We start from the raw sequence: 17,316 nt of genomic DNA on the forward strand, positions 1-17,316 counted from the left end.
GACCATGGCGGAGCATTCAGCATCCCACCAAGGAGGGGAGGAAGTAAATTTTCGGTCAGGATTTTAAAATTGACGAAATGGACTTCTCATATATCTGGAGACAATTAGATGTTGTTATCTCTGTAAAAGAATCACTTTCTGAATCCATAAGCAATGAAAATTGATGCCAATTGGCATTGGCGACTTGGTATTTGAGGAGAGGTTGGGAGGGAGAAAAGGGAGGAGATTGATGGGAATAAGAAATAATAATGGGAAAATGGTCACTACCCAATGAACTTGGTAGCACTAGCCAAGATAAGAGGGAGACTAGAGAAGGAGATGCAAGAGAAAGGTCAGGCACACTGATATTTTGTGCTGGGGAAACTCTACGAGTGGCAGATCCATCATTGAGGTTACATAAATTTATGTCATCAAGAAGATCTAAAAGGAACGAGGAAGGTGGGTCAATACAGTGAGAACCCTAGATGATGTGTCGGCAATTAAAATCACCTAATACCACCATGGGGCTAGGTATTGAGGAGAGGATAGTTCGAGAATGATGTTAGAATTGGGGTGAGGAATATAAACAGAAACAAAAGATATATTAGCAGCTCTGGCAGCTACTACATGTAAACCTGGATTATGTATAGGCAAAATAATTTGGGAGAATGTCATACAACCATCATCCCTGTCATCCCGGAGGCAAGAAAAGCCTGAAATCCTAAAATGGGACCCAGGCATGAGCCACGTCTCCGAAATGGCAAGGATAGACAATTTGTGTCGATTAATCAAATATGACAAATCATGTTTATGACGGCGAATGCTTCTACAATTCCATTGGAGAATTTGGAGACCTATAGGAGCCATTATTGCGGGAAAGGACTTCAAGTAACTGTTCAACCAGGGCAGAGACATTGTTCGGTAAGGCGTCCGAGAATTTGGACAGCATATTAATAAGAGAGCAAAGAAGTAGTTCAGCAAGATTATCATTTGGAGTGGGGAGAGGGGTTGATTCTATAGATGGCAATAGCTGTAAGGCACAGCCATTTGGCTGGGAAGAGGAAGGAGAGGAGATAATATTTTGGTGAGCCTGATGGTCATAGGATTTCCCTAAAACTGGTTTAGGTTTAGGTGGGAGTAAGAATGTCTTCTTGTAAGATGTTGAAGAAGTGCGGGGAGTGGAGGTCGCTGGTTGGGATTGAGAAGTTTGAGGAGTAACAGGGGAGGGATGGGGTCTGGAGACCTCAGAATAAAGTCGTCTTGGCTTATTAAACCTGGTTGAGGCTTCCGAATAACTTATATTTTCCTGTGACATAACAAGTTTAATCGATTTTTGGCGAGCATGTTCGGGGAATTTACTATCGATGGCCATATGACTTCCACCATGACAAAGGAAGCAGGAAGCCTCCAAGTCATTAGTTTTGCAAGAGTCTCCGGAATGAGGTTGAGCGCATTTATAACATCGTGGCTGAGATCTACATTGTTTAGCTATATGCCCAAATCTGCAGCAGTTACGGCATTGAATCGTGGGAAGCTGGTAAAGGGAAACTGGGAGAGAAGCATGGTAGCAATATACTTTATCGGGTAGGGTTTGGCCCAAAAAAGTTAGTACCACTGAGTTGGAAGGTACCCATGTGGTGATGCCATAATTACTAACCTTAACATTTAGCCTTCTCGCTCGAATTACCTCTCCACAATTTACTGGTACCACTATGCCTTGAATAAGTTCTTCGAGGGACCAATCTGTAGGTATATTGCGGACCACCCCCATACGAAATATTTGAAATTTCGGAAACTTTCTAGAATATCCAAGTCTAAGAATTTGTTAGCTTTTTCAGCTGAAATAAAATCAACTGAGATCTTATTGCGGCCAAGTTTCTTAATGCCTCCCTCTTTAATACTGGTTATTTTATTTTTGTGGAGGAATTGTGCAAATTTAAGGATTTTCAATGCGTATCCCGACGCGGGGTCTGGTTCAATTTTAGAGACATACACAGAGAATGGGCCTTTGTCTTCATCAGAGTATTTAAGGTTACAATCAGATTCAAAACCAGGTTTCGAATAAATTGATTGGATCGATTCTGCCGGTGTCCTAATCTTCTTGCCATCGGGTTTAGTTATTTCGATCTCTGCCGTTCTTTTCAAAGTTCTTGATTTCTCTGGGGGTATCCCCTCCCCCCCTATAATCAGGCGGCTCCTCCATACTCACTTCCACTTATAATTACAAAAATACCGTATACTTACATACAATAGTTATACCTAACACCACCAAAACAACACTAACAATAAAATTCAGATTCACAAACACCACGATCAGCGTTAACAAAAAAATAACCTAAATTCAACAACCTCTCTCAACCACGCGTTGAACAAAAAAAAACTCACAACAACTTAATTTTTAGTGTCTCAACAATGTCATTGTCAAAATTTAAAAGTCTAAATGGTAGTTTTCCCATTACCAGCACTATAGGCGGCATAATGCTCTTCGTTGGTCTTCACAGAACACTTGCGTTGAACGTTCCAACTACAGCAATGCTTCGCACAATCAAGCACTCTCAAAAGACTGCTTTAGTGCTTTCGCAATTCGCGTGATGTTTAACTCGTTATATAAATAGTGTTCTGTGGTTAAAAGGTACTCTGTGGCGTGATGCGTGCAATCTATATACCAACTCAGTGGCAGAACATTGATAAGTGTTTTTTCTGTAAGTTGGCATTGATCGAAGTTTTATTTTTAAATTATCGCTAGTTACCTATACTGTTAATTGTTGACAAAAATAGTTTTCTTTTCGTCGTATTTTTTGGAAATAATAAAAGTTAATTCAACTGTGTTAAAAAATAAATTTTAGTATGGATGAAGTTACAAACATTGATTTTTTTTTATATTCCACATTTAAAATGTGAATATAATTTCATTTTAGAATTCGAAACAATAAACTTTATTTCTGTAATTCCTCTGGTGTTGCAAGATAATGTTGGCGGTGGTGATCACTTAACACCATGCGACCCGTACGCTCATTAGTTCTCTTCTAGCTATGCCTTTACCACTGATATAATAAAGAAAATATAATATTTATGCTACATTACTATGCACGCTGAGTGACGTTGACCTGAAAACTGAAAATTGCTATAGACGCGTCGTACTTCCAACGCGATTACAATCAACGTTGATGAAGACCTGTGTTCATACTACTAACTATTGAAGGATTGGCTAATATGCTTAGTTCTACAGCATATGATTCGGTGCGATTCGCGGATAAATAATTTATAAAGTCTGGAGAGCGCGCATTTAATTGAAAATTTTCTAAGTAGTTGCACTCTTTCATCAAATACCTACCCTTAGTAGTGCAATAGATAGAGATGACATGAGGCAATCAACTTCAATTCAAATCCACATGTAGCCGATTTTTACTCCAGTAAGGTAGTGCTTGCTACTATAATATCAACAAAATACCGATAAATAAAAGATTGTGAATTGAAGAAATAAGGAAACATGCTGTTGGGTTAAAATAAGGAAGCTCTTGATTCGGGAGCTCTCTGACTGTCTTCGTACAAAATTCACATAAACCTGCCGATACATTTTGACATGAAAGGATGAACAAGCATACTATTATTTTGTAATATTTAGATTTATTGTAATTAATTGGATTATAGGGAAAATACTTTATTTGCTTGTGTAACCAGAAATTATGCCACAAACACACTTAATTTTTAATACAAAATTTAAATTAATGTACTAAAATAATTTGAAGAAGGATTATTGCCAACTGCAGATGAATGACAAAAAAATTGTTTTCGAATTCATAATAACGTTGTTTTAACTCTTTGTTCTTAAAGTATTATTTTTCAAGGGCTGTCGTCAATAAGTGGCTCAGTAAATGATTTAGTAGTAACAGGCGGGGCACACGAATCTCTTGACTTTATTCTCTGGTTGATCTACATGAGGTTGAAGATTTTTGGGTATGCGTTGAAGCTTTCATTGTAAGTTTATTATTTTATTTCTGGCTGACACTGAAGATTCTTGCAATTCAAAAACAGATAATAGGAAAACAAAAAATTTATCTTGTGTGTTAAAATGTGTGTAATATTTATATACATGACATATGTTTACAAATAATTAAAATTGTTTCAATAACAAAATAATCAGGTAATGCCCAGAACAACTGAACCAATTTCGATGAGACTTTCCGGTGAAGTAATAACTAAATAGTAATAAAAAAAACATAAATATGAGCTTTGAGCTGAAACACCGAGAATGTTTTGAAGACCTCTGATTTTTTCTTTGTAGAGCCGTCAGCCAAGCATGTTTTAATTTGTCATATACCGAGAACCTACACAATATAAATTGAAAAAATATAAAAAATTTTTTTTTAGCTCGATAAGTTTAGCGGACATACATGTATAATGGTAATTTAATCTACATAATATTTTATTTCAAGCAGTCATATTCAAATACTACGATGTTTATCGTACATATAATGACATTGTGGCTGCAGAACACTATAAAACCAATATTTAGCATACATTTATAAAAATGGCTATAATATGGGTTTATTTACATAAACACGGAAAGTTTTAATCGTTTAAGAACTTAATTCAAAATCTAGAATTTTATAACAAATGAATCAAAAATAGCTCAAAACACCAACCTGTGAAATGACAAATTCCTGTCTTCATCTGATTTCTCACTGCTACGACTTTTACAGCCTTAAGTTACGCAAGCCTTGGAATTCTTGATTATATGCATTTTTGGAAACTTTATAAACAAAAATACACTTTTTTCACTTTAAAAACAGTACATCACACACACGTTGGTCACCAGACTGGTGATCAAGATGCAATAAACTGGGGTCAGCTTTTAGAGACTGAGCGTTTGGAGATTAAATAAAACAACTGCTTGACTGTGAGGAATATGTGGAAGATGATTTATTAGAAAGTTACATGATATATATACAAAATCCTTAAAACTAGTTAACCAATTACAATTGTTACTTAAAAAATATTTACAAGTTCAGAAAATACACACCAATACTAAGGCTTACATTTTGACCAATAGTAAAAGGTTTCATTCAATAAGAATTGAGAATAATATTATGTGTTCTATCTCGCTCTAAAACTAATGCTATCGCAGTAAACCGGCCAGCGAGCGCGGGCTTGTGTAAACTCGCGTCGAACATCGATCATACGATGTCAATGAGCATTTAGCACCTACTCTGTCTCTCATTGATTAAAATTGCATGAATAGTGATCGATGCGTCAGTCGTTTGAGTTCGATTCAGGCAGGCAACGCGAGCACACGTGCCGCGTTATCTGTCCTCCTTCGAATATTTTTATTTCCTGCGTTATCGCACTATCTGCTCAGGCCACCTGGGCTAGCTATTGTTATCGCGCGCTATTGTTCGGGACTCTTTGAGTCTCGCATCTGCTACGTTCCTTCGCAGAACGAAGCTTAGTTATTATCAGTGTTAATTACCCGGTTTACGATCGTGTTAGTTAGCACCTGTGCTGTGTTTCGCGATTCTACACGCTAATCGTGTGTGTTTGTGAGTTGCAGGTCGTGCCGTGTGTGTCTTCTCCGCGGGGGCCAGCACAACGTGCATCGGGGTTCCGGCCCAGCCAGTCTACATCGAGTAAAGCTAAGTCTTAGGCTTAATTACTATTATTAATTTCTTTTCATTTTGCTATATTATATTATTATTAATTTATTAATGTACAAGTGTCCAAATAAACTATAGTTGTCCACTTAATCATTATATTCCCCCTCTGCCTGACTCGGGCAGCGGGGGTTGTTACCTTTAAATTAACATAAACCAACATTATTTGAACCATGGCTTCACCAATGGTTCTTGACGAGGGCTCCCTCAAGGCCCTCATGGCTCAACTGGCACCGCTCATAGCGGATCAGATAAATAAGGTGGCAGCCGACACCAAAACCAAAAATTACGCCCCGGCATCCGATAAGTCGTCGGATGACGAATCGGAAATGGAAGTCGGAAGCATTTCTGACGCGAGCTCCGCGGCCTCGGTTAATCCGAGGAAACTGATCTTAAGGTCAGCTCGTCCGCCTAATCTACAGGCATATTTTAACGCCCAGGCGACCCCTAAGGTCCCGGTAGGTACTCTCGACCGCACGGAAGCCCCTCAGGCCTCCAGTGCTTCACCGGCCCAGCCGGATACCGCTCTTCCGTCGAGAGCAGAGAGTGTCGCGTCGGACACGGATGGTTTCACCACCGTGAGCCGTAAAAAGAAGCGGACTAAGGAAGCGTCTAGCGCTCCTTCCTCCCCGCCGCCCGCTAAACGCGCTCCGCGCGACCATCCGCAAGCCGTGCGGCCCCCGCCTCTTTTCATAAGCGACAGGGCCCAGTGGCTTGCAGTACGCAGAGCGATACCCTCATCGCTTCAATACACGGCCAAGGCCTATACCAGCTCTATTAAGATAGAGCTGAAGACAATTGCGGACCACCGCTCTTTAACATCTATACTCAGGGAGCTACGTGTTGGCTTCCACACGTACGCCCTCCCTGAGGACAAAAAACTGCGGGTCGTTCTTAGAAACATCCCAAAGGAACTTGACATTAAAGAGATCCACGCTGACCTCAAAGAGCAGGGCTACCCTGTAAATGAAGTCCATCGCATGCACAAACGAATTGATAGGTCGCCGCTGAACCTAAGGAGGGCAAGGCGATATTCGATCTGAAGGCCGTGTGCTCTCTACAAGGCATCAAAGTGGAGGCTCCGCACAAAAGCGGCGGTCCAGGGCAGTGCCATCGCTGCCAGTTATACGGCCACTCTGCCCGCAACTGCGAGGAGAAACCTCGCTGCGTCAAGTGTCTTGGCAACCATGGAACTCCTGAGTGCACCCGCCCTACAGTGTGCGCGGAGCCTCCGGCATGCGTGCTCTGTGGTGCCGAAGGACACCCTGCAAACTACCGCGGGTGTCCCAAGTCACCCAAACCGAAGCGCAAGGGTCCGCCTAGGCTGCGTCAGGCCCAGGGGCCGAACAAGAAGCCAGAGGCCTTCATTCCGGCCCCACCGCCCAAGACGAACGCCTGGGAAAAGTCTCCTATCAAGGAGACAGCACCAGCGCCTACCACGGCCCCCGCGCCCCTCCGGCCACCGCTAGCGTTCCGCCCGGCGGCGTTGGTCCCGCGACCGAGGCCACCGGCGCCCGCGTCCGCGTCAACAGGCAACCAAGGCGGCAGCGCCTTTGCCTTCATGTTTGGGCTGTCAGAGCTGTTCGACATAGACGAAATCACAGCCCTGGCCAGCAGGCTCGAGGCTGTCCGGGACGACCCGCCGTCGCTCCTGCAAGTTATGGCAGACAACGCCAAAATATTCCGAGCCCTCTCCGATATAGGGGGAAAGTATAAAAACATTCGCGATGCCTAATTACGTAAGCGGACGGGTTAAACCACATACGCTCCGTATAGCGTATTTTAACGCCAAAGCCTCAACTAGACTTGGTGAAGGAGTTCGCTCACGGACATCAATTAGACTTATTCTTAGTGCAAGAGACATTTCTAAAACTACGTATACGCGATCCGCGTATCGCTAATTATAACTTAGTCAGGAATGATCGCACCACCCGTATGGGCGGTACCCTCATTTATTTTAAAAGGTACACTGTATACCTATAGATCCTCCGGTCCTCACTAACATCGAGGCCTCTGCCATCCGAGTCAGTATGGCGAATCACCAGCCGATTACTGTTATTTCAGCTTATCTTACGCCTAACAAACAAGTATTAGACACAGATATAGAAGCATTACTCGGCCATGGGGCGACAGTCATAGTGGGCGGCGATCTTAACGCCAAACACTCCAGCTGGAACAGTAGAGCCACAAATAGAAACGGAATCTTATTAGATTCGTTGAACTTTTCAGTAATAGCACCCGACGAACCAACACGTTATCCGGATAACGTCGCGCACCGACCCGACATACTGTTTTTTTTTTATGGAATAGGAGGACAAACGAGCGTACGGGTCACCTGGTGTTAAGTGATCACCGCCGCCCACACTCTCCTGCAACACCAGAGGAATCACAAGAGTGTTGCCGGCCTTTAAGGAAGGTGTACGCGCTTTTCTTGAAGGTACCCATGTCGTATCGTCCCGGAAACACCGCACAAGGAAGCTCATTCCACAGCATCGTGGTACGAGGAAGAAAGCTCCTTGAAAACCGCACTGTGGAGGACCGCCACACATCCACATGGTGGGGATGATATCGTAACTTGTGGCGTGTCGTGCGAAGGTGAAATTCGGCGGCAGAAATCAGGTTGAACAGTTCTTCGGAACACTCCCCGTGATAAATGCCGTAGAAGACACACAATGAAGCGACGTCTCTACGCAACGCCAAGTGATCCAGCCGTTCACAGAGTACTGGGTCCCCGACAATTCGAACTGCTCTGCGTTCCACGCGGTCAAATGGATCGAGATGATATTGGGGTGCGCCAGACCAGAGATGACAGCAATACTCCATGTGAGGCCGGACCTGCGCTTTGTAGAGCGCAAGAGTGTGGGCCGGCTTGAAGTATTGCCGTGCTCTATTTATGACGCCCAGTTTCTTTGAAGCCAGTTTGGCTTTGCATTTGCATTTTTTCTTTGCTTTTATACTAGACGTTGCGTTACTTAAAAACGTAACGCTCAATGTAAATTCAATCGGAGTTTTTCACGAATTAGAGTCAGACCACCGGCCCGTCGTCCTAAATCTAGGCCCACCGGTTAACTTTCAACCACCGACGGAAACAGTGATCGACTGGCAACGGCTGGAAAAGGATCTCGAGTCTATCAAGTCCGACGACCTTGACCTTATACCGGACGTCATCGACTCGGTCGACACGGCTCACTGTGCTATCTCTCATGTGACGTCACATATACAGAATAGGGTCAAGGCCTGCTCCAGGCAGGTTCCGACGATGCAACCGCATCGCCTAAACCTGCCTCCAGAGGTCAGGAACTTACTCACACAGAAGCACAGAGCCACTAGACTTTACGATAGGTATCCGTCGGTCGAGAATAGGCGCCACCTCCGCTACCTACAGCGGGTGGTACGGGAACGTATCGCGGAACTCCGCGGCGAACGTTGGGACCGCTTGCTCGGTAACCTTAAGCGATCACATGTGGCTTTCTGGAAGCTGCCTCGCGCGTTCAAACAGGAGCCGCCCACTGTCATGCCTCCTTTGGACAGACCGAGACTGCAGCCGGCGCTCGATGACGATGAGAAGGCTGAATGCCTCGCCGATAGTCTCGAGAGTCAGTGCTCTCCAAATGCAGCAGCCGACCCGACACACGTTGACGAAGTTGATCGTGAAGTTGAACGTCGCTCCGCTCTGAGCCCTTCAGGCGATGTAATAAAACCCACCTCTTACGAAGAGGTGAAGCTAATCATTAAGGAGCTTCACTCCAAGAAGGCCCCGGGGCCCGACACTATAAGCAATAGGGTTCTTAAAATCCTACCCTCGACTCTTATTACTTTATTGGTTACCATTTTTAATATTCTTTTGTCTAACAGCGCGTTCCCCGAACAATGGAAGGATTGCATTGTTATCGGTATCCCAAAATCCAATAAACCTAAAGCTAAACCGAGTAGCTATAGGCCTATTAGCTTAATTAACTCGATCGGGAAACTTTACGAAAGATTAATTCTCGCGCGTCTTAATCATTACATCGCGGAGCTTATCCTGATACCCGACATACGGTTCGGATTCAGAACCGCTCACTCGTGTCCCCAGCAGGCTCACCGACTCACCGAGTACATCCTCATACGGCGTCAATTTCACGCTACCACGGCAGCCGTGTTTTTCGATGTCGCGAAGGCCTTCGACAAGGTATGGCACAACGGCTTAGTATTCAAGCTGTATCAACTGGGAGTGCCAGACAGGCTCGTGCGCATCATACGAGCCTACCTTACTGATCGTTCCTTCTGATATCGAGTGGAGGGCACCCTATCCTCACCCAGACCCATCAGGTCTGGCGTGCCACAGGGCTCGGTCCTCTCTCCCACTCTTTTCTCGCTCTTCACGAGCGACATTTCCAAGTTTCCGAGTGTCCAGCTCGCTCAGTACGCTGACGACACGGCACTCTACTTTGGCTCCAACCGCTCAACCTTGAGCAAGAACATTAAAGTGCTTCAAACCGCCGTCGATGAACTAGGCAACTGGTTCAGAAAATGGCGGATTGAAGTAAACCCCACCAAGAGTGCAGCGGTACTCTTCGGTAACGCGAATAGCATCCGCGCTAAAAAACAACCGACCGACGTTATTAAACTGTATGAAACACCCATTCCGTGGGTGAAGGATTACAAATACTTAGGAGTCACGTTCAACAGCAATATGAACTTCAAGAAACATATTGATACGGTATGCAACAGAGCCTGATTTGTCCTCAGTCGCCTTTATCCACTTGTGTGTGGGCGAAGCAAACTTCCGCTCAAACACAAAGTGACGCTATATAAAACCGTCGCAAATACGCAAGCGTCGTTTTCACGCACACCCGACCGAGCTACTTACGTCGTTTGCAAGTAGTTCAAAATAAATTCACGCGCATGGCAACCGGAGCCCCGTGGTTCATCCGAAACGTAGACCTTCACCGCGACCTAGAGCTTCCGACGATAGCTCAACACTTTAAAGAGATCTCGCGACGCTTCTTTGACAAGGCGCCTAACCATCCCAACATCTTGATTAGGAAGGCATGCGGGTACACCCCCCTTCACCATAGTCTCAACCCAATAAGACGTCCCAGACACGTCACGGTAGACCCGGATGACGACATCACCATCGCGAACGCGACACCCACACAAACACCGACACAGACACGCACACACCGCCTTCGCAGGCGTAGGCGCGGTCAACCACCGCAAACCATTGGCACTCGTCACTCTGACGATGGCCAGCGGCCCGCACTCTAGATACACCACACATTGTTTTGATACCCGACGAGACGTTAGTCCTCGTCCTGTAATCGTTTCACTACACTCACTCACACACGGACTGACTGACGGACTGACATACACCACTTACACAATCACAAACACACTCCACAAACAGACACAAACACAAACATACATGCACACAAACATTTACACTACTTACATACATACAATCATAAACACATACATACACACTTACATACATTACACAAAACATCACAACACTCCCCGGCGAGTGTGTTCTTATCACCTTTTCATCTTTCATCTTTCATCTTCATTTTCATTCTCTCTCCTTCCCACAAGCACACAGCCGGTCTGAGGTTTTAGTTGGTATGGGGTGTCCGCTTACGCGGACACTCGAGTCCGACATATTACGCCCCGTTCCGGGGCGTAAATACGTAACGGTATTTCCTCCTCTCAAAAAAAAAAAAAAGACGCCTCAGTCGAGTACGCTCGGCCTTGCTGTGCGGTTGTGTAACGCGGAGCATATGACTGATCACGTGAGTATATCTGCGGTCGTCGGGTGAACGTGACGATGCTTGTACTTCGATGAGCTGACTACTCGTGATCTGTATGATTCTATGAGTTGATGTACAGCATTATGAAATGGTTCTTATCAGAGCTAATATTACGTTATATAAAATAAAATGTTCTTTTCAGAACGAATCTTTCGGCATACGCTTATTACAGTTAATATGCACGATTAATATTTCTACGATCTATAATGCTACGAAGGTATTACGTTACAAGTTAGATATTAGACATTTGTATTAATTGATATTATTGGTTGTAGGTACAGCTACAAGTTTATTGTTTTGCATTTCAAAACAGACAAGGTGAGATATGTTTGTCTCTTTTCAGAGCATTGCGTTTAACGTAGGTTAGAAAAGTCAAGCCTATGCTATACAGCTCAAATTATTGTTATTTCTCCAGGATTGATAATTGCTTTGAGGCGAATGCTGACAACCACTGACCTCTATGAATGTGGTATATTCACAGAGGTCAGTACTCTGCTCGTTAGAGTAAAAGTATTCTGTGGTACTCAGTGCTGACAGCCGACAATAGAATAAACATTTGCCTTTTGGCTGAATGCGCATACAGTGCCAAAAGAAACATTTGACTTTGACATACACTTTAAATTTAATTTTTATTTTCATGAAGATACATTACAAAATAGTAAATACAAATCCTTTTTTATAATTATTTTTAATGTTAAAAATGTTTTGACTTTTGACCTTAAAACCTGCCTCCCAAGTCCTAACTGTTACATTTAATTTAAGTATAGCATACCTATTCACTGAAATCGGTTTTGTATTTTTTTTATAATTTCTTTGAAATGTTGCATACCTTTACAAAAACGACAAAGATCAGTAGGTATTAAGGAAATACTTAGGTATGCTGATTGAAAAAAATATAGTTGCAGGCCCTTAACAGGTTGATTATCACTATTATATACTATATTGTACTAGATAGAAAATGGTCGAGGATACTAGTTTGAATTCCAATAAAGTGAAGGTAAGAATATTTTTTTTTAAAATGATACGACCTTTAAACCGAAACACTGCAAAACTTAGTTGTGCTATGTAGCTTCAATCAAGGAATTATTTCAATTAGTCATGATCTTTTGGACAAACACTTATATACAACTTAATAATAGTTCATATAATAATATGTGACAGGATCTAAAGAATATTAGTAACATCAGAGCTTCTAATGTGTAGTAACCCATTAAATGTTAATATTAGAGAGCATACTCCTTTCTTGAACTTGCTAAATTAAGTGGTTAATTACACATGTAATCTCTTTAAAAGGATCTTTTTTTAATATATTGTTTTAAATCAGCTTTTGCTGTTTTTTGTGAAAATTTAAAAAATATACATTTGTGTCACTAATAAAATTTATCTTCTAGACTAAAACTGCAAGACCTAAGGAAGTTTACCTTTGGACAGAAGCAGATGTTCAAAAATGGCTGAGAAGGCATTGCAGTGATTATTATAATTTATACTGGGAGAGATTTCATGAGGTAACTATGATAATTTATCTTGTTCAAGCTGCTTTGATATTTGTGATGCAAATCCTACTTATAACTGTATTTTGTCTAAGACTGATAATATTGTAATAAAAAAAAGTTGGCCAAAATTGCTGACACATTCATTAATTTTAGAGAGTAAACTATTATAAGGCCTTATTTGTCATTAGTGGTACTTTAGTGAATGCATGTCTGTTTAGTGGTGTGGTACCTTTGACTGTAAATTGTAGTATCAGTGAATATGTCTCTTAACAAAGACGGCGATATGCACGCTGTGTCAACACAATAGACTGTTGGTTTGAAAAATAAAATTCAATTATTTTTGTATGTTGTTCGATCGTGTACTGATTCATAATTAATTCTCCAAGTCTTCTTCACAAAATGCTGAAAAAAAGCCAAAGAAAGAATAAAAATTAAAAAAGTTATAAGGAATTCTAACCATAAAAAGTTATAAGGAATTCTAACCATATACTGCGCCACCCGATATATCATATTTATGTTTTGGTGAACATTTTTTCCCTGTGAAACATCTTATATTGTATAATGAGTTGTAAATTGAACATATATCATCTAAACATGATTTATTTTAATCTAAAATAATTAATTTGAGCTCCAACTTCATACTACATATTCATTTAAATAAATATTATTACAAATTGCTTTCAGCATGACATTACAGGTAGAGCATTGGTCAGATTAAATGACAACACACTACTCCGAATGGGTATAACTAATAAAGATCACAGAGAAGCAATTTGGCGGGAGATTCTCAAGTTGCGGCTGAAGACTGACATTGTGGAAATTAGAGACTTGGAGAGGAGACAGAATTATTTTAACTATAATTAATGATTTATTTATACATATAAATATAATTTACTATCTTTATCTGTGATTTAAAATAAATATAAAATTATAATTATGAAATGTTAACTGTATTCAATATTATTAAATCCCTATTTCTGACATAACACATATTATATTATTGTAGATTCAATTTTTTTCTATAAGTAATGATTAGAAAAACCATAGACATATCTTTCAGGGGTTTAATCCTTAACATAGAATAGAAAATACAAGTAAAAGTCACAGCCCCACAGTGATACAGGTGCTATATCTGTGATCATACTAGATTCAAATTAATATGACTATGGCTGCAGCTGCGGCTACACAACACAAAAAAGAAGTGATGTATGAAATTGAGTGATGAGAATGAAAATTCCCTTACTCCAATCTGAACGGCAAGATTTTAAACCACATATTTGGAAGTTTTTTATTTCATTGTATTGCTTAGAAATGTCTTGCGCATTTATTATTCAAATAATTAAGCTAATTCCCCTGAATAATATACGAATAAAGCAAAAGAAAACTACAATTCGTAACAAAAATTGTTAGCAGTCACATGACACTCAAATCAAAACAAACAAATCGTCGAATATTAAGAGGGGCACACTAAAATGATCGGGAATGGAATATTTCTGATTGAGCTACAATAAAACCTTTTTTAGAATTTGAATACTGGCCTCTAAGAACCTTAATGACATTCATACAATTAAAAAAAAGTTCAAAAACAAAAACTATGTTGGTTTAAAGTTGACACGTCGTTGACAGAAATGGAGCTCAAGCGTGAACATTTTCGTGCCATAATTTATCACAATTTTCGTCGCGGCTTATCTCAAGATAAATGTCTCAGTGAACTTGTTTCGATTTATGATGTTGAAGCACCGAGTCAAACGACAGTATACCGCTGGTATGCCGAGTTCCGACGCGGTCGTGTGTCGCTCAGCACTGTTTCTTCTGCAGGTCGACCAAGAACAGCGGTCACGCCTGAAAACATAGCAGCTGTGCGAACAACTGTATGAGTTGACCGTCATGTGATATACGAGCAGATTATGGCTATCAGTATTGGAATGAGTGCAATTCAGTCGATATTACATAATGAACTTTGTGTAAGAAAGCTAGTTTCCCGATGGGTACCCCACAATTTGTCCGAAGAGCAAAATGCGGCTCGTGTAGATTGGTGCCGGAATACTCTGCAACGCTTCAACGGAGGGAAGTCAAATGCCGTTTATAATATCGTCTCAAGTGACAAATCATGGATTTATTCATACGAACCTGAAAGAAAACATCAGTCAGAAGTTTGGGTCTTCGAAGACGAGGTCTAGCCAACGAAAGTGGTTCGCTCCCGCAGCGTGTCAAAAAAAATGGTCGCTACGTTTGTCTCGAAAAAGGGGCATGTGGCTACAATTCCTTTACAGGATCGCAGAACGGTTACCGCTGAGTCGTATATTACGGTTTGTTTGGCAGTAATGAAAGCCGAACTTCGAAAAAATAACCCGAAACGTCGCATCATCTTACATCACGAAAATGCGAGCTCCCGTACGGCTCGGGATACAAATTATTTTTTGAAGCAGGAAAACGTTGAGATGATGGGCCATCCTCCGTACAGTCCTGACCTGAGCCCAAACGATTTCTTTACATTCGCTAGAATGAAAGATTTATTACGTGGTCAACGGTTTGAAGACCCCGAAGCAGCTGTGGAAGTGTACAAATCAGCCATTTTGTCAACATCAACTTCAGACTGAAATTACTGTTTTAATGATTGGTTTGCACGAATGGAAAAGTGCATTAAGTTGAACGGAGAATACTTAAAAAAATAATAAAATACAATATACCTATACTGTGCATGTGGTTTTTCTTATTCCCGATCATTTCAGTGTGCCCCTCGTATTATGTTAGAGTGAGACAGCTTTTGCCGCCATTATTTTAAGTACGCATTTCATACATTTTCAAGTTTATTAGAGAGTTGCGCCAGGCTGATCGCGGACGTGAAGTCCTAGAAGACTTCCTGGTTCCTCACAAATTATTACAGTCAACCTCAAAAAAGAAAAATTAGCGACTGCCCCGGAACTGAGCTAAAACACATTTCAAAGCCCAGGAATAACAGCAGGTATGTGGTAGATCAAACCACGTTTACCTTAATGTATTATAAAAATATCCAAATACAGTTGTACGACCTCGGAATACAGAACAAACCAGAAAGTCTTCAATAATATTAATAGGCAGCACATTGCAAAAAATAGATATAATATTATATACCTTCTCTACCCCATTGTCTCTAAATCTAAAACAAACAATATATTACTCTAACGAGGTTAAAGGTAGCTTCCTGCCCGCGCTACCAGCGTACGATGAGATTACCCCTTTGGGTTTTGTTTTGCTAAAAGGGGGCAAACGGGCAAGAGACACATGATTGGAATTCGTGAGGCAACCGGCCATGGACATCGCAAAAGCAGGGGTCAAGAGATGCGCTGCCGGTCTTCAAGTTGGGAGTATGCTCTATAGGTCCCTGAGTCGTATCTGTTCGGGAAAACAGCAGCCGGTAATTGATTCCACAATGTGGCTGTGTGAGGCAAGAAATTTCTTGCGAAACGCGCAATTGTTGAATGCCCGACGTCAACATGATGCGGTGACGTAATGTGCGGCGGTGGAATTCGACCTCAACAACTCCTAGTATGCACGATAAGACATTTAATAAATTAATAAAATACAAATAACCTATAGATTTCATTTGACTCCCAAGCAACTTATCTTGATAAGTCACTTTATCCATTTAGGTCAAAGAAATTACATTTTGTCAAATGTTATAGGTTGAACTTTGAAGGGCAGAAACTTTTTAAATCAACATTGATTCTCAAATTATTTTAATAACAATCTTTAAAGGTATACAATGTTGACTATGACTTACACGAGTAAGTTAAAAATTAATATAAATTTATAAAAAAAAAACAGTTGCAACTGATGTAGATGCATCAATCGACACATTCGAATTATGCGAGCATTATATAATAACATACAACAACAACAACAATAATTTTCCTCGTAGCTGTAGTACAAAGCACGTTATATCATATCATATTTTTAGTATTTAGATGCTTCGAGGTTTTTATGTACCTTTATATTATAACTACTAGCTGACCCGACAGGCGCTGTACTGTCAATAGAAAAATAAATAATGTAGGAATAAGGTGGTCTAAAGGTATCGGAAATGTGTAGTCAAAGTTAAAACTGAAACAAAAACATATTTCTGAATGATTTTATAATATTATGCAGCAATAAAATGATGAGGATTAATATCGTATTTGTGTAAACAGCTTTTACATTACCGCTTTATAATTGCCAATTTTCTAAAGTATTAAAATAGATATAGTATGTTATCATTAAGAGATAGATATATGCCATAGCGGACTTTTCTGTACACCTTTATAAGATTCACAATCCCACCAAACATTATTTTATTATCTCTAAGGGTTTAGACAGCGTTTTCGTTAAAAGCTCCCAGACGGCTTAATTTTTTCCGACACCACCAACATATATGTATGCAGAAAC

General features: G+C 41.0%; 1 protein-coding gene across 1 annotated transcript; it reads left to right on the forward strand.

Annotated features, from left to right (window-relative positions):
- Positions 1 to 12,000: 12,000 nt before the first annotated feature.
- Positions 12,001 to 13,854, forward strand: LOC126973832 (protein aveugle). Its single transcript, XM_050821177.1, has 3 exons — positions 12,001 to 12,416; positions 12,811 to 12,924; positions 13,597 to 13,854. The coding sequence occupies exons 1-3, from the start codon at positions 12,378 to 12,380 to the stop codon at positions 13,774 to 13,776; spliced, it is 333 nt and encodes a 110-aa protein (XP_050677134.1). The 5' UTR covers positions 12,001 to 12,377; the 3' UTR covers positions 13,777 to 13,854.
- Positions 13,855 to 17,316: the final 3,462 nt, after the last annotated feature.

The sequence above is a fragment of the Leptidea sinapis genome, chromosome 30 (genome assembly GCF_905404315.1).
Source record: "Leptidea sinapis chromosome 30, ilLepSina1.1, whole genome shotgun sequence".
In the NCBI taxonomy this organism is placed as follows: domain Eukaryota; kingdom Metazoa; phylum Arthropoda; class Insecta; order Lepidoptera; family Pieridae; genus Leptidea; species Leptidea sinapis.